Source organism: Schistocerca piceifrons, chromosome 5 (genome assembly GCF_021461385.2).
Source record: "Schistocerca piceifrons isolate TAMUIC-IGC-003096 chromosome 5, iqSchPice1.1, whole genome shotgun sequence".
In the NCBI taxonomy this organism is placed as follows: domain Eukaryota; kingdom Metazoa; phylum Arthropoda; class Insecta; order Orthoptera; family Acrididae; genus Schistocerca; species Schistocerca piceifrons.
In genome coordinates, this window is record NC_060142.1 from 359455287 (window position 1) to 359474741 (window position 19455).

The 19455-nt window shown below is 41.1% G+C and overlaps 1 protein-coding gene across 1 annotated transcript in view; it reads left to right on the forward strand.

The window, feature by feature from the left end:
* Nucleotides 1–19455, forward strand: part of LOC124798989 (dynein axonemal heavy chain 10) — a 1080466-nt gene that overhangs the window by 168416 nt on the left and 892595 nt on the right. Inside the window, exon 10 of the mRNA XM_047262526.1 lies at nucleotides 650–883. Coding sequence (XP_047118482.1) covers nucleotides 650–883 — 234 coding nt within the window. The remainder of the gene's footprint in view (nucleotides 1–649; nucleotides 884–19455) is intronic.

Consider the following 19455-nt stretch of genomic DNA (forward strand, 5'->3'; position numbering starts at 1 on the left):
GTGTCCGTGATCATCTTTAAATTTCAGTATTTATTCTTTTGAGTCAACAGGCATCATTTCACCTAAATCTCTTTAAAGCATAACCACAACACAGAACCCAATGAAACAAACTTGGGCACCAGCTGCCTGTCGTCTGCTAAATATCGTAAATCTCCCGCAAAACCTGGGAAGGAATGCACTATGATCCACACCCTCCAATTAGAACAAATTATGCATGTGCGAATATGCATGCATGCTTGTGCTGTTTGAAACATAAACACATGTGCAGTGTTGAACAGAAAAAAATAATTATGGATTCACCTTTGATAGTTGAAAGTTTCAGCAGAATTGCTGCATGTTAAGAAATATGTGATACTGAATGTTCTGTATTCTTGATATGTCCCATTTTGCATGTATGCTCATTGTACTCGGTGTAACCCTACAGGATGAAATAAAATTAAAATCAATTTATGTAGGTTAATAATAGGAATGGATGCACACTATGTGGTTCCCCAATCTGAACTTACTTTTATTTCTGTAATATGGTGTGTCAATGTCACCCTCTGATTGTGTTTATAAAAATAATGAAAATAAGGCTATTCATTGATCTGCCTATATCTCATTTAGAAATTTAGTTATGCTTTTACCTCTGTGTGAATCTATGTTTCAGATAATGCTGGAAACAGCGAAGAAACCACTTGTAATTGAATGTTGTCTGGTGGAAGGCCGATTGGCTGTACTGCAGGGTCTGAGTGCTGGTCTTGAACGTTGCCAAAAGTCACTCAATGATTTCTTGGACTCTAAAAGAAATGCATTTTCTCGATTTTATTTTGTATCAGATGATGAACTTCTCTCCATTCTTGGAAGCAGTTCACCAGATTGTGTTCAAGAACACATGGTTAAAGTAAGTTGTCATTCTCGATACCATGTTCATATCATTATTGATATTAGTGGACTCTCCTGTCCCTTCTTGATAGAACAGTTTCATATTCAAAAGTGAAAAGCAAAAAAATTGTATTCTGTTTCACCAATATTTGTTTGTTACTGATAGGCCTCCAACAAGCTATGGAGTTTATCATAGAAGTGTTGCCTGTATGCTTTAACATTACAGATTGCCATAGTGTAGGCATAACCATTTGCGATGTTATCTGTAGAGATGCCAGAGTCCTTATGAGGGAGGAGGGGGGCAGCAGGCTTTAAAGCAGTTGCAGAGTTAATAGTGTACATGATTGACTGATCTGGCTTTTTAAGAGTAGCCAATATTGTCATGCCATGCTAGTAATGGAACACAGTTCACAAGGGGTAACTATAAGTCATATAATCTCCAAGGCCCTGCAGCCCTATTGCTTGGTATAGTGATGACAGCATCCTCTTGAGTTAAATATTCAGGAGATAAAATGGGCTGCCCAGGTTGGGCCAACTTGGGGGAGTGCCTTCAGAAGAAAATCCATATGTGGTATTCTGTGGGTCATAGAATGGAATTTTAGCTTCCTTAGTCGTATTGGTAAGTCAGAGAGTTTGAAAACAGAAATGAATAGATTGAATTTTGATATAATGGATTTTAGCAAAAGGTAATGGCAGGAAGAAAATGATATCTGATCGGGTGAGTACAGAGATATCGACACAAAATCAAGTAGTACCTCCAAGAGATGCAAGCTGTTGTACTGCCAAGAGAGACATATAAAAATAAAAATTCACCCTACCTAGCTTTCAGAACTAATAGTTCCTTCATTTGGGGGGGGGGGGGGGGGGGTGGAGGTTGCAGAAGACTGGAAAAGACTCGTCAGAGGCAGAGACACATCAGTTTAATGGAATGGACAGTGTCTTGAGAAGAGGTAATGGGATGAACATGTATAAGTGTAAAACAAGGGCTACATGGTGTATTGGAATTAAATCAGAGGGTGCTGATATATTATAAGATTAAGAATTGATGGGGAAACTACATTTTGCTACTTGGGCAGCAAAATAATTGACAGGGGGTAAAGCAAAGAGGTTATAATATGAAGAATCACAACAACTTGAAATATTTTCCTGAAAAAGAGAAATATTTTAACATTCTGATGTAAAAATAAAGCGCTAGGAAGTCTTTTTAAAAGTATTTCTGTGAAGCTGAAAAGTGGAACATAAAAAGTGCAGAAACAAATGAATAGAGGCCTTTGAAATTTATTGTTACATAGGAATACTAGGTGGATTGGGTAACTAATAAGAAGTACTGAATCAAATTAGAGAGAGAAAAAATATGCGGCATAATTTGACAAAAAGTTTGAATTCAGTAACTATTCTTCCTGTGATAACTATTCCTTTCCTCGATAATTTTATTGATGCATCAAAACAGTCTTCAAACTGAAGACAACAATAACCATATCAGTCTTTGGCTTACTAGGCCATCATCAGGTTGCAATTGACTAGCGTTGTGGCACCACAAAAAAAAAATTTGAAAGAAACCAACCCTGAAAAATGGATTATATTAATAACTATATATTATCTCTGGTCAGGCAGGAAATGTCTTATTGAGTACTCATAAATTATGTGACGTCTCAAATATGTTACAACTAATTAGTGGCATCTACTTACTATAATGTAGTACAGCTAGCCAATGAAAGAGGTTGAGAATGGATAAAACACATTGTGAATAATGACCACTGAATAAGGAACAAATTTCAGTACAAGTGTTACAGCTAATAGGTCACTCACTATTTACAAGATTATCTCAAAAACTGCCATATTAAAAATATATTTCTAAATTGATGTAAGTGCATAGGTTGTAAAATATACACAACAAGTTTCAATGCAAAATATGTAATATTTGTGAAATTTGAAAGGTGTGTCTCAATTTTTCATGACTGAACATCCACTTAAATAGGACTCATAGGTTAACTGCCCAAAATTTAAACCTGACACAAAATGAGCTTCACATATCCAAGGCAACTAATCACACATGCCTTGACCTTAACTGCAGTGAACCATATTCAGCTCTTTACACCATAATTTAGTGAGCATTTATGTTTTGTTTCTTCATTTTCCATACAGTTCTTTGTCTTTTAATTTTGTGTCTATTGTACTCTTTGTCCTCCTGGATAGCTGCAAGATCAGCATTGCTGATTGTCATGTGGAGGACCCAGGTTCGATTCTTGGTACTGCCAGGGATTTTCCCTTCATGGGAGAACTGGTACAAGGTGCACTCACACTCATCAGGCTAACTGAGGAGCTACTCATCAAATTAGTGGCAGTTCCATAGTCAAGTAACCTGACAGTTACTGTGAGAGTAGTGTGCTGACAACACGTCCCTCCATACTCTGTTCAATGATGTCACTGGCAGAGGATTATACAGTGGGTGGTCTGGCTTGATTGGTCTGTCTTGGGGCCAGGACAAGGAACTTTACCTTACCTTTACCATTATTGTACTCCTTGCCTCCCATAGAATATCTAGATTTTCTTTCCTAGAATATACACTCCTGGAAATGGAAAAAAGAACACATTGACACCGGTGTGTCAGACCCACCATACTTGCTCCGGACACTGCGAGAGGGCTGTACAAGCAATGATCACACGCACGGCACAGCGGACACACCAGGAACCGCGGTGTTGGCCGTCGAATGGCGCTAGCTGCGCAGCATTTGTGCACCGCCGCCGTCAGTGTCAGCCAGTTTGCCGTGGCATACGGAGCTCCATCGCAGTCTTTAACACTGGTAGCATGCCGCGACAGCGTGGACGTGAACCGTATGTGCAGTTGACGGACTTTGAGCGAGGGCGTATAGTGGGCATGCGGGAGGCCGGGTGGACGTACCGCCGAATTGCTCAACACGTGGGGCGTGAGGTCTCCACAGTACATCGATGTTGTCGCCAGTGGTCGGCGGAAGGTGCACATGCCCGTCAACCTGGGACCGGACCACAGCGACGCACGGATGCACGCCAAGACCGTAGGATCCTACGCAGTGCCGTAGGGGACCGCACCGCCACTTCCCAGCAAATTAGGGACACTGTTGCTCCTGGGGTATCGGCGAGGACCATTCGCAACCGTCTCCATGAAGCTGGGCTACGGTCCCGCACACCGTTAGGCCGTCTTCCGCTCACGCCCCAACATCATGCAGCCCGCCTCCAGTGGTGTCGCGACAGGCGTGAATGGAGGGACGAATGGAGACGTGTCGTCTTCAGCGATGAGAGTCGCTTCTGCCTTGGTGCCAATGATGGTCGTATGCGTGTTTGGCGCCGTGCAGGTGAGCGCCACAATCAGGACTGCATACGACCGAGGCACACAGGGCCAACACCCGGCATCATGGTGTGGGGAGCGATCTCCTACACTGGCCGTACACCACTGGTGATCATCGAGGGGACACTGAATAGTGCACGGTACATCCAAACCGTCATCGAACCCATCGTTCTACCATTCCTAGACCGGCAAGGGAACTTGCTGTTCCAACAGGACAATGCACGTCCGCATGTATCCCGTGCCACCCAACGTGCTCTAGAAGGTGTAAGTCAACTACACTGGCCAGCAAGATCTCCGGATCTGTCCCCCATTGAGCATGTTTGGGACTGGATGAAGCGTCGTCTCACGCGGTCTGCACGTCCAGCACGAACGCTGGTCCAACAGAGGCGCCAGGTGGAAATGGCATGGCAAGCCGTTCCACAGGACTACATCCAGCATCTCTACGATCGTCTCCATGGGAGAATAGCAGCCTGCATTGCTGCGAAAGGTGGATATACACTGTGCTAGTGCCGACATTGTGCATGCTCTGTTGCCTGTGTCTATTGTCTGTGGTTCTGTCAGTGTGATCATGTGATGTATCTGACCCCAGGAATGTGTCAATAAAGTTTCCCCTTCCTGGGACAATGAATTCACGGTGTTCTTATTTCAGTTTCCAGGAGTGTAGTTAACATGCATTAAATCTGTAGTGTACAATAGATGTCTGCATTGTGGTGCATGTATTCTTGATAACATAATTTTTACCTCTTGTACTTTTTCCCTCTTCCTTCTACTTGTTTGTTCTATGTTCATACAACCTGTATATTTTAATATAGTGTGTTTTAACTTTGTGCTGTTTTAGGACTTTTCATTCTGTGCTGTGTAGGTTAATACTCTTTCATCTCTGGGGTCAATGACCTGCAGAGTTTGATGTTGCATCTGAAATCAGAGATTAGGGGACAAAATGTGTGGTTTTATATCTTCATTTTAAGTTGCTAGTTCAGTCCAATCTTGCTGTCTGGCTTAAGTTTGTTTATGTTTTTTAGTGTCTGATGATTATGCTAATAGAGTGTCATTTAATCTCCTTATGACACTATGCGAATGTTATTGCACCTACTAATCTGCATGGTATTTCCTGGACTGGTAACTCAAGACAAGCATACTGAATTATCAGTACATTGGTAATGCCCAATTCTACAGTCCCATCGAACAATGTATTGCGAAACTAGACAAAGGTTGCTGGTACCTTTTTCCAAACCAGATACTAATATGGAGCAGATTATTTTTGAGGTGAACACTGAGAGTGATTATGCTTCTCTTCCCACATGGCTGGATGACCACATGGAACCCTTGCAACAAAGTTGTGTGATACAATTCTTGGATCTTACTGACAAATTATCCCACTGTGGAGATGCATGCACAAGCAGAGAAAGGTGCCAAAGTAACCTAGAACAATGTGCTGGATTACTTCAGTGAAATACAGAATATCGTGAACAATGGTGAGATCTTCCTAGTATGAGGGTGGTTTGAAAAGTTCTCGGAATCACCATGACAGATCAGCACTAGCACAACGAGTTGTTCATGTGATATTCATTGGACTGTTTCCTGTAAACACATGCCACGTCAGTACTCTTGGAAGAGAACTGTGGCACTGACGTTGCTCCGTTGTTGTTCACGCATAGTGGTTTGCGAAGATGGAAAAAATTGAGATTCGAGCATTGATTAAGTACTTCTTAAAGAAAGGTATAAAAGCAAAGGACATTCATGCCAATTTCCAGAATACACTGGGGGTCTCTGCTCCTTTGTAATCAAGTGTCGCCAAGTGGACAAATGAATTTAAATTTGGTTGTTAGAGCTTAGATGATGATCCGCACGGTGGTCAGCCAAGATGTGTCACTACTTCAGAAATCATTGCAAAAGTGCACAAAATGGTCATGGAGGATCACCGATTGAAAGTGCATGAAATTGCTCACTCTTGCCAGATGCTGTCTGAAAGGGTATATCACATTTTAACTGAGACTTAGGAGTGAAAAAATATCTGCAAGATGAGTGCCGTGAATCTTGATGCACGTCTGCACATATGTGCCGTCACCATGACAAAATTACATGAACTAAGGTATGAATTGTTGCTACACTCGCCTTATTCATCTGATATGGCTCCATCAGACTTCCATCTCTTCCAAAAACTGAAATTTTTCTTGGTGGATGAAGATTAACTTCAAACGAAGAATTGATAGCCGGAGCTGACAACTATTATGCAGCCCTGGAGGAAACTCATTTTCAAGATGGGATCAAGACACTGGAACATTGTTGGACCAAGGGCATTAATCTACAAGGAGACTACACTGAAAAATAAAGAAAAGATTCAGTGATGTAAGTACTTCTTTTCTATTCCATCATATTAATGATGTAAAGATAATCCTGATCTAGTGAAAGAAAGTCACTGGTATCATACAGTACCTGAAGGTCCAAGTTGAGCACTCACTCTCTTATGATTGAGAAACACTGGAGTAGGCACAGTCATTGGAGACAGCACCAATGATATCCAAGGTTCTGAAGTCATATGCTGCACTTTTAGAAATAGACTTGTGGCCTTTCTGAACACTGTTGTCGAGCCTGGGACTCACACTGGCTGACAAGCTACTGGGCTCGGTCCTGTATAGGCTGCCCAGTGGAGGGATACTGGGGAGTTGCCTGGTGACTTATCCAGAGAATGGGGCACCATCAATACTGTAGCAGTTGTCATAGGTAACGAGGAGCTGCACTAGGTTACTGATTTCTGACAGGGTGGCAACATGCTGCACTGTGTCGTGTGATGTGTGGCTGGATTATGAGGCGCCGGCCATATGCCACATTTCTCTTTCTTTTCGAGGAAATGGTACAGCCATCTCTTTGTGTAGATGGTGGCTGTTGCAGAGACAGCAGCCAAAGAGAAAACACCTCTTCTCTTCCCCATGGAGGAGATGGTGGAGCCATCAGGGAGAAGTGGCCCCCAGAGAACAGAAGCATCCAACCAAAGCCCCAGGGGGGAGGGGGGGGGGCAGCAAAGAGAAGAGCTGTGTAACAATTCATGTTGATTGTTACATAAGTTTCTTCTGCCTGGTCCATTGATGAATGAATGCGAAATTTTTGTGTTTCACAAAATTTATTCACATGAATTGACATCCGAACTGCACACTCGTCATGTAAACAAAACACTGACAGATTTCACTGATCTCTTTGACTTCCAAAAGTAACTTCAAAATTGACTTATCGCAGCATTGCTGCATTGATTTTTATAGAATTTTAACAATAACTTCCAAAATAAAGCATTATTAATTTTGTACAATTTTGATGTTACAATTAAAATTTACAAAATGTAAAGAAACTAATGTTACAGCCAAATAAGGTATAAAATACGATATTCAATGACAATCTTTTATAGTAATCTCTGTAGTTTTCCATAAGAAAATCATTCTGAACTTTAATTGCAATAATGTCTCTTGTGTTACTTTAGTTGCATAATTAATTACAGTTTGTATTTGGTTACTAATATTCAGTGGCAGTATGAGCTCACGGTTTATCTGATTACATACATAAAATGCACAAATAAGGCTTCAAATTCTGGAAATTGGAAAACTGTGAGATGTAAACAATTGGAGGGTTAATTATAAATGCTGGCCAAAGTGGCCGAGCGGTTCTAGGCACTTCAGTGTGGAACCGCGCGACCGCTACAGTCGCAGGTTCGAATCCTGCCTCGGACATGGATGTGTGTGATGTCCTTTGGTTACTTAGGTGTAAGTAGTTCTAAGTTCTAGGGGACTGATGACCTCAGATGTTAAGTCCCATAGTGCTCAGAGCCATTTGAAGCATTTTTAATTATGAATGTAATTACAAAGAATATTAATTACACAGGAAGACATAAAAATAAATAACAAATGAAAATTCATCGCTTGGTAATAACTTTTAAGCTGTTTCACAAATAAGTGAGGTCTTCTGTTACTGGACTTTTAGATTACCATTTTGTTAATTAGAAGCATTGATTTTTCATGCTAACATATCTGCAGTCTCTCCTTATTTATTTCTAAGGACTTATTACTTCAATTTCTTTATTACTTACTTAATTTAGTATATGTACATAATTTTATCAATGACAACATTCCACCTATAATTATGACAATGCACATCCTTCGGGAACATTCCATATGCTTTTGCAATGAATATCAATTTTTTTATCAAGTAGGACAAATGATATCTATAAACACACATACAAGGCCTTAGGAAGCACTGAATTGTCTGATAATTATCCGGATGTATATATTTAACACTCTAAGCGCCAAGCCCGTAAAATTTACGGGCCTGGGATCGCGCGAAAATCACCAAGCCCGTAAAATTTACGGGCCGCTACATTTAATTTCATTCAAAACACTGCAACGTTATTTCTACGGGTTTGGCCAGCGCTATACGTTTTTCAGATGTTTATTAACAAAATGCGTCCATAGATGTCACGGCAGCGCTGTAATTCATGTTAAAACTTATCTTTGCGTTCTCAGTCTGTATATCATTCAGTTGTTTGTCATCATGTTTCGGCGCGGTTTATCAGACGCAGAAATTGCGGATTTGATCAATCATAGCGACACTCTGGATAATGTAGAGAGTGATTCAGACGATTCTGAATGCAATGGTGTGTTTGAAGGTACGTATTTCCGAATTTTCCACGTAATTGTGCAGTACGCACATATCTGTTGAACATGTGTAAACGATGTATGTAGTTACACATAATGTGATATTCTTTTTAGAAGACGAGATTGATGACAGTTTGTCTTCAGATGAAGACGAGAATGATGTTGAAGGTGTTGCTTCAAATCCAGCAGCTGTGCCGTATCCGAAAGACAGTGAGTGGACTGCAGTTGACACCTACCGACCTCTGCCTGTCAACACGACACCCAGGCAGATACTAGTGGATATTGATGAGTCGAGTTCTGTACTGGATTGCAGTAAAGTGTTCCTTACTGACAGTGACGTAAATGAACTCAAGAGACAGACAAATTTGTATGCATCACAGACAATACAGAAGAAAAGAAGAGGAAATAATCTGAAGCCCCATTCAGTTTTGAGTTCGTGGAAGCCAGTGACTATAAGTGAGATGAGGCGTTTCTTGGGTATTATTTTCCACATGTGTGTTTCGAAAAAGCCCAAAATTGCGGACCATTGGAGCACTAATCCTGTTCTTAGTTGTAACTTTTGTCCCCATGTCATGAGCCGTTTGCGTTTCACTCAGATACTGTCATGCTTGCATCTTGTTGACAATTCAAATCAGAAAAAACCAGGCGAAGATGGATTTCATCCACTTTACAAAGTTTTGCCATATTATAATAATTTGAAGGAGCGATGTATCCAGGCATATCGTCCCTCAGAAAAAGTGACAATTGATGAAGGAATTTGCCCATTTCGAGGTCGTGTGAGTTTCCGTGTTTACATGCAAAATAAGCCTCATAAGTATGGACTGAAAGTATATGCTGTTGCTGAAGCCAGTAGTGGCTATGTTGTAAATTTTGAAGTTTATGCTGGTAAGCATATTGTTGACAATTCTTCGTCTGCGGTTATTTTGCGATTGTTGTCTGACAGCAGCTTGCTGAACAAAGGCCACACTGTGTATTTAGATCGATTTTATTCCAGTCCAGAGCTATTTCAGCAACTGGCAGAGAAAGGCACTGGAGCTGTTGGTACTGTGAACAAATCCAGGAAAGGATTGCCTAAAGATTTAGTATCTGCTAAGCTGAAAAAGGGCGAAATGTCTTTTCGGCGTAAAGATAATGTATTGGCAATGAAGTGGAAAGATAAGAGAGATGTGTATACATTGTCTACAAGGCATCAAGCAACATTTGGTACGCATACTAAGAGAAATGGGTCTGTAGTATTGAAACCACTTCAGGTACTTGATTACAACCTCAATAAAATTGGAGTGGATATTGGAGACCAACGCCTGCAGTACAATCCGTTCCAGCACAGAACTGTGAAATGGTGGCGAAAATTATATTTCCATTTGCTGCTTATGGGAGTATCAAATGCATTTTGGCTGTACAATGCAGTGCACAGGAAGAAAATTACAATAACAGACTTTATAACAGTGCTTGCAGTTCAGCTTGTTGAAGACGACACACTTGAATTCATTCCAAGAAATGAAGGAACTGTAGGTCGGCTAACAAAGAGACATTTTTTGCAGCACATACCTGCAACTACTAAGAAGTATGCTGCTCGTGTGTGTCACGTGTGCAGTTCCAGGAGCAAGAAACAGAGTGGCAAGGCTTCTCGCAAAGAGACACGATACGAATGTGAACAGTGTGGCGTTGCACTCTGCCTGGAACCTTGCTTTAAAATTTTCCACACTAAAAAACAATATGATTCTGTGTGAAATTTATATGTAATACTGTATACTATCAGAAACATGTAATGTAGTGCCACAATTTTGGTTAAAAATAAATCACAATTGTATTCCCTTATTCGTATGACTTTTTCTAAATTCTTAAAACATCTAAGTGATTTCTATAACTGTACCTTAAAGCTGTGCATTGTAAAGTAGTTTCTTTCACTCAGAATTAAAGTAGAAATGTGCAGCTTCAAGATGGTACCAAATTTGCCACAATCCAAACAGTAGATTTGATGCAGTAATTTTTTTAATATTGGTAAAATTGCCCGGTTTCTAGGGACGGGTGCATAAAATAGGCCTGGTACAGAGAGTGTTAAAAAAAGGTGGTATCGGACATTTCATATGAGTCCTGGGGGAGGCTGTACCATTATAGCTGGCACTTTCTGGAGAGGAGGAGACCCCAATGTAGGAGATGACCACGACCATGATGAGCGTGAAACAGCACACTGAAGAACCCTGATGAATGTTCAAGGCACTTCGCAAAGACACCCATAATGATTCTGCTGTCAACCATGCCAATTTACCCTTCTATTTCCATTGAGGTGCAGGCCATGCCTAGTGAAACCCCACCTACCAACAGCATAAAAAGGAACCAAACTCATTATTTATTCTTTCAAGGCACTGCAAACAACTGTGTAGTGCAGCTACTGAGCAGCATCATGGCACCATCCTGTGGCAACACATTAATGGAACATCCAGAGGAACCCTTCCTAGCCACCCAGAATCCCATATCCCTCATCCAGTTCAGATTCATTAATGATGTCTTCATGATCTTCATGACATGGACACCCTACCCACATTCCTCCAAAACCTTAATGTCTTCTTCCCTGTTTGCTTCACCTCATCCTCCTCAGTTCAAAAGCCATCTTCCATAGTGTTGATATTCTTGTCATGAATGCCGCAAACAGTACCTCCATTTATATCAGACCTACCAACCACCAATAACACCTTTATTTCGACAGCTGTCATCCATTCCACAGCAAAAAGACTCTGTCATGCAGCATAGCCACCCAAAAGTCATTGCACCTGCAATGATGAGCAGTCCCTATAAAAATATGTCAAGGGTCTTTCTGAGCCTTCAGAGATAGAAATTATTATCCACACCTCTTCCAGAAACAAATCTCCCATAACTTGTCTCTCCAGTCACCTAACATCTGTCACATGCCCACTGATTGGCCACAGAATAGTGGCCCCCTCATGACTTGGTACCACCTGGGACTGGAGCAGCTGAATCATGTTCTCCACCAAGGCTTTGACTCTCTCTCCTCATGCTCTTACATGATAAATGTCCTCCCTACTATCCACCTCACCCCTCCCACAGTGGTATTCCACCACCCACTCAAACTGCACAGTATGCTTGTCTATCCCCATTCCACTGCTGTTCCTAATACCTTACCAAATAGTTCATATCTCTGTGAAAGACCTAATTGCCAGACCTGTCCCGTGTCCCCCCCCCCCCCCCCCCCTTTTTCCCACTACCACTAACTCCAGCCCTATCACAGGTGGTTCCTACTCCAACAAAGACAGGCCTACCTGTGAAAGCTATGTCATCTACCAACTCAACTTCAACATTTTGCAGCATTCTACATGGGCAATACCACTAACAAGCTGTCTGGCCACATGAATGGACACTACCAAACTGTGACCAAGAGACAGCTGGACCGCCCAGTTCCCAAGTATGCTACACAACACAATGTAATTGACTTCAGTGACTGATTCACAGCCCACCCCTTTAGGATTCATCCCACAAACAGCAGATTTTTTGAACCGCGAATGTAGAAACTCTCTCCACAACATATCTTTCCTCCTCCCCTCTTATTATCCTCTTCCCTGTGTGTGTATAAGAATGAGTGTCAGCGTTTCTAAATGTGAAGAAGGATTGTGTTCGATAACTTTGTCTAATTTTAAATGTGCCTGTGTGCTGCTTAATGCCTCCTTTATGTGATGAGTAGCATACTTTCCTAGTTAATACTGTTGGAACTAATAATTTACAGTGATATAAAATGAAATCATCACATGTGCTCAGTCATAGGGAAAGCAGGAGGTGGACTCTGGTTCCTTAGTAGAACATTGAGAAAATGCTGTCTGTCTACAGAGGAGACTGTTGTCAAAACACTCATTCTACCCATCCTAGATTATTGCTTAGGTGTGTTGTGCTTATACCAAATAACCCTAACATATAAAAGAAGAGTAACATGAGTGATGAAGATTTGTTTGACCCATAGGAGAGTGATATTGAAAAACTGAAAACTTGAAATGACAGATACTTGGGGATGGATGTCAACTATTCTGCAAAAGTCCATCTACAAAATTTCAAGACTCAATATTAAGTTACCAATTTAGGGATATAATATGTGCTACTTACAAAGTGCCCGCAAAGACAAGATTAGACTAATACCGCAATACAGTCATTTGAGTAGTCATCCTTCCAACACACCTTACACTGCCTGGAATACACTTAAAAGAGATTTCCATTGCACAGCTGTGGCTTTGATAGAGGTTCATGTCTCTTTCTTTTCAGTTTACTGTTCGGACTACGTGTGGTCTCTTATAGTGTAGTAGGCCTACTGAATTTGACAATTCTTAAGCATTACTCTCACTGTTGAGGTCAATTATAGTTTGTACATTGGACTCATCATCTTATTAACTTCTTTTGAGGCTAAAAATCCTTTAACCCTTTGACTACTATAGACTTGCTCTCTGCAATCCATACTGAGTATGTCTTTGTTGTCACTATACTGCTTATGTAATGCTGCTACCTGTGCTGAGAGTTGAAATTCCGGCAACTGTGAAATATGTATCATCTGATTTTAAGAAAACTATCCAGTGAAAAAATTTGAATTTTGCTTGTCTTACAGTCTGATATCTTTCCTTCTCATCCCGTACAGTAAGTCTCCCCTGACCTGCGGTTCTGGGTGACTTTCTCAAAATCTACCCCTTTTCCTAGATCTCTCCAGTCCTTTTCCTTCACCCTTCTTCCTTCTTCCTTTTCTTTTAACCCTTGTGCCTGAAGAAAGAGCCACTGCCTCTGAAAGCTTGTAAATCACAACAGTCTTTTATGCGTGCTGCCGTTTGGTGAGTAGATTTTTTATCTATCCAATTAAATAATTTTATCAATAATTGATTGTTTTTGTTGTTATATTAGTCTGATATCTTGGCTTGGTAAAGGACTGAATTTCTTTTCATTAATCATTGTCATTATTGTAATGCATCAAAGTAAGTAAAGTATTGCACAAAATTTTAAAAAGTTTGCACAGGTAAAAATGCATTGTGTAAACTTTGCATATGGTTGATTTTAGCTCATACATTGCTGTCTATGAAATGAAAATAAGGTATCAAAATTTTATTTAAAACTGAGAGCAGAACAATATCTCATTTCATTCTTGAATTGGTTTTTATAACTGGTGGATGGTTGCACACAGCACACCCAATTCTGTCCCTGTGCATTGGGAATTATCTGGTCACATATATCATCATATTTTATAAAAGGTTCAAGATATAGAAATGAGATCTTTTGCAAATGATAGTATGAAAAAAAAGGAAAATATGACAAATACTTGAAACTTTTGTATTCACTGAGGTGTGGAAGTAACTTTCCTGCGCACTGAGAGGGTTGGCAGAACAGGACATGTAAGCACATCAATAGCATTTAAGGAAAACCCAGAGGCTGCACTTTAAACACCTTCTCAGGACCTGGGGAGTGGCAGAGCATGATAAGTTAAATTTTCCACATCAGCAAAGAGTTCAGAGCAGTGGTCATGTATTTTTGATCCTTTACTTCTGAGTTCATGTGCATAACTTCTTGAAATATCATAAGGTTCCACCCGAATCCCTGTATTTATTACAACTAGCTCTACTTACATCACTGCCAGTTGTCTGATGCAGTTTTTGTAAAAACACTGCAACTGAAACATTTAGTTATATACTTATAAATTTATATCTGTTATTTGCAAGCAGTCTTATAGTGTGTGGCTGAGGGATCTTCATGTTTCACTGTTATTTCAACCCTTTCTTTCCCGAGTCACAAATGATACGCAAGGAGAGTGGCTACTGGTAAGCCACCTTGTGGGCTCAAGTTTCTCTGCTTTAATCATCATGGTCTTTTCACAGTTTATATGTAAGAGGAAGCAGTATATGGTTGACTCTTTTGGGAACAAACACTCTGAGATTACACTGTGATGCAGAACTTCTATCTTACAGCATCTGATAGAGTAGTTTAAGCATCTCTGTGACACTTTGTTTGCAGGCAGTTTGGATGCAGATCCTCAACTGTCATCGTCCTACTCAACTCATGGCCATTGCTGGAACTGAGGCATCTACATCTACGTCTACATGATTACTCTGCAATTCACATTTAAGTGCTTGGCAGAGGGTTCATCGAACCACAATCATACTATCCCTCTACCATTCCACTCCGGAACAGCGTGCAGGAAAAATGAACACCTAAACCTTTCTGTTCGAGCTCTGAGTTCTCTTATTTTATTTTGGTGATCATTCCTACCTATTTAGGTTGGGCTCAACAAAATATTTTCGCATTCAAAAGAGAAGGTTGGTGACTGGAATCTCGTAAATAGATCTCGCCGCGATGAAAAACGTCTTTGCTTTAATGACTTCCATCGCGACTCGCGTATCATATCTGCCACACTCTCTCCCCTATTACGTGATAATACAAAACAAGCTGCCCTTTTTTGCACCCTTTCGATGTCCTCCGTCAATCCCAGCTGGTAAGGATCCCACACTGTGCAGCAATATTCTAACAGAGGACGAACGAGTGTAGTGTAAGCTGTCTCTTTAGTGGACTTGTTGCATCTTCTAAGTGTCCTGCCAATGGAACGCAACCTTTGGCTCGCCTTCCCCACAATATTATCTATGTGGTCTTTCCAACTGAAGTTGTTCGTAATTTTAACACCCAGGTACTTAGTTGAATTGACAGCCTTGAGAATTGTACTATTTATCGAGTAATCGAATTCCAACGGATTTCTTTTGGAACTCATGTGGATCACCTCACACTTTTCGTTATTTAGCGTCAACTGCCACCTGCCACACCATACAGCAAACTTTTCTAAATCGCTTTGCAACTGATACTGGTCTTCGGATGACCTTACTAGACGGTAAATTACAGCATCATCTGCGAACAACCTAAGAGAACTGCTCAGATTGTCACCCAGGTCATTTATATAGATCAGGAATGGCAGAGGTCCCAGGACGCTTCCCTAGGGAACACCTGATATCACTTCAGTTTTACTCGATGATTTGCCGTCTATTACTATGAACTGCGACCTTCCTGACAGGAAATCACAAATCCAGTCGCACAACTGAGATGATACCCCATAGGCCTGCAGCTTGATTAGAAGTCGCTTGTGAGGAACGGTGTCAAAAGCTTTCCAGAAATCTAGAAATACGGAATCAACTTGAGATCCCCTGTCGATAGCGGCCATTACTTCGTGCGAATAAAGAGCTAGCTGCGTTGCACAAGGACAATGTTTTCTGAAACCATGCTGATTGCGTATCAATAGATCGTTCCCTTCGAGGTGATTCATAATGTCTGAATACAGTATATGCTCCAAAACCCTACTGCAAACCGACGTCAATGATATAGGTCTGTAGGTCGATGGATTACTCCTACTACCCTTCTTAAACACTGGTGCAACCTGCACAATTTTCCAATCTGTAGGTACAGATCTATCGGTGAGTGAGCGGTTGTATATGATTGCTAAGTAGAGAGCTATTGTATCAGCGTAATCTGAAAGGAACCTAATCGGTATACAATCTGGAACTGAAGACTTGCCCGTATCAAGCGATTTGAGTTGCTTCGCAACCCCTAAGGTATCTGCTTCTAAGAAACTCATGCTAGCAGCTGTTCGTGTTTCAAATTCTTGAATATTCCATTCATCTTCCCTGGTGAAGGAATTTCGAAAAAATGCATTTAATAACTCCGCTTTAGTGGCACAGTCGTTGGTAACAGTATCATTGGCACTGCGCAGCGAAGGTTTTGACTGTGTCTTGTCGCTTCTGTACTTTACATACAACAGGCAGAACCAGTTTTCATCAGAAAACACAACAGATCTCCACACTGCCCTCAAATGAGCTCTCACTTGACACCACTGAAGTCACAAGTGGCAGTCATTGGGGTCAGTGGACTGCGCGCTACAAGACCTCTGTCTGAGAGCTTTCCTTGAAGTAACCAGCTTGTAGCAGTTCATTCTGTCACTGTGGTGCCAAGTGCTGCTCAGTTTGCTGATGCAGATGTAGTATGGTGTGCCAGAGCCATATACCGAACATGGTGGTTTTCCCTCTCAGTAGTGCCATGTGGCCATCTGGAATCTGGTCTTCTCATGACCATACATTTTTATGAACACTGCTGCCACAATCATGTAGAGTGGTTACATTAATGCCAAGTCCTTCTGAAATATCACAAAAGGAACCTTCAGCTTCTTGTAGCACTTTTACACAACCTCATTCAAACTCAGTGAAATGTTGATAATGGTGTCTTTGTCACCTTAAAGGCATTCTTGATTAACATCAACTACCACATCCAATCTCAAAGGTAAGTAATGCCACAACCATTACTACATGTATTTAAAGCAAACTTGATTTGCGTCCTCATAGTGGCACTACTGACGCCACTCTTAAGTGGCTGGTGTGAAGTCTGAACAGACATTGTCTTTCAGATGTAGAAACATGCCTATCAACTTTTGCTTATGTCACACAGCTCCGTCTTGGTGACGCAATTTTTTTCCCGTCAGTTTATGTATTCTGAATAGTACCACTGCTATACCAATCCTTTGAGGGATGCGTGAACTGGCTATATGTCTGAAGATTTTTCTGGATTAAGAATGACAGGTTGTGTTCTATTTGCTAGAAACTCTTAAGTCAATTAAACATCTGATCAGATATTCTGTATGCTCATATTTGGTCATTCAGTGATAGTGTGGAACTGTACTGAATACTTTCTGAAAGTCAAGGGACATGGCATCAAGCTAGGTGTTGATACCTACTGACATTTTGGTCTGCAGGTCATATGGGCATTCTGTCAGGTTTAGGAGACTTTCCTCTGTTGAGTATTTTCAGATGTTTTTCATATCTGTCTTTTGATATTTTGTGGTAGTTGAAAAGAGTATATACAGTATAATCCTCCTTGACAAAACAATTTCAGAAACCAGAATTTAATATTTTGTTCTCCTCCTTGTCATCCTCTTTTTCTGTGCTAGTATGGTGACTGGACAGATGTCTTTTGTCCATTTATTGACTTAATGTGTGATCCTACCTTTTTAGAATTCGCTGTCGGGTCAGTAGTTTGAATTTCACTTTTGAACCCAATGAAGACTTCAGGCATGGCTCTTCTTATGCTCATTTCAGCTTATTTCAGTTTTTGTTAGTGTGTGAGACTTTGGTTGCATTTGTATCTGTGTTATGCTCACTTTGCTTTTTGAGCAGCTTTTTAACATGTCTGTCAAATTGCACTTGTCTTTCCCATTGCTTACAGACTCCCTCAGTATATAACTATATAAGGCAGATTGTACAAAGCTCTTGTACTTCTCTATTTACACTTAATAATACCAGTCTGATAGATGAATATTTGATGTTGACTGCTCAGGGTTATCTGCAATCTATTTTTTGTGACATTTACTAAGCAGGAATATCTTACTACATTCCTTTACATCCCTAGTGATGTCCTTAGTACATTGGCATAACAATCACCAAATTATCACTGAGGATGAATGGGCATAGTCAGAGAGTGTATAGTTGGAATATGCAATAACCTGTTGCAGAACATGCTCTACAACATGACAATAATGACCTCAGTGCCTGTTTCCCCATACACGCCATTTGGATTTATATAAGAAGTCTTCACGGGTTGTCAGCAGAGTAGCATCATCATCTCATAGCAACTTTTCCACGGAATGCGTCTCCATCATCTCCAGGCGAAATGTTAGGATATCATTGGTCACGGGCTGATATCTCTGCTGGACCACTCTCCGCTAGCCGCCGTCTGCCAATCACGGATCCGCGGCATTGCCTGATGCATCTGGAGTGGCTGGTCGTGGGGAGGGATGCATGTACAAGGTTCAAGTTCCGGCATCCATCTCGGTCTGCTCCATACGTGGCCATTGGTGGAATGGAACATTCTTCTCTGATTTTCCTGATTGCAGGCTCCCAGGCTGTGCTGAGATGGCAGCCACTGTCACGGTTGATTAGGTTGTCGTGTAACCGTATTTCTATGGACTCCTTGATCACTGAGTCCCAAAATGCATTTGTACTGCATATTATCTTTGAGTCCTCAAAATCGACGGTGTGCTTCTCATCAGTACTATGTTCTGCAACAACAGATTTGTTGGTCTGACCCAAGCGTACGCCTGATGTGTATATGCGGCGCTGTGAGATGCAACGCTGTGTCTGTCCTATATATTGCATCCCACATTCGCATCTGATCTTGTACACACCAGGTGCCGTCATACCTAGAGGATCCTTGGTTGAACCGAGAAGGTCTTTGATTTTTCCTGCTGTGCGGAAAACAGTTTTCACTTTATGTTTCTTGAGAATTCTCACGATCTTGGCCATTGGAGGACCTGCATATAGCAAGAATGCACAACCCATTACTTCGTCTTCATGCACTCTCTCTTCTCTCTTCTTGTGGTCTGTCTTCAGAGCTCTCCTTATTTGTGTCTCACTGTATCCATTTTTCTTGAAGGTTTCCTTGAGGGTTGCAATTCTCCTGGCAAACTTGCCTTATCGCAGATGGACCTGGCCCTGTGCACTAAGGTGTTGAGTACAGAATTGCGTCTCTCTCTCTAACACACACACACACACACACACACACACACACACACACAACACACACACTCACACACTGTAGTGATTTGAGAATTTCTGTGTAAAT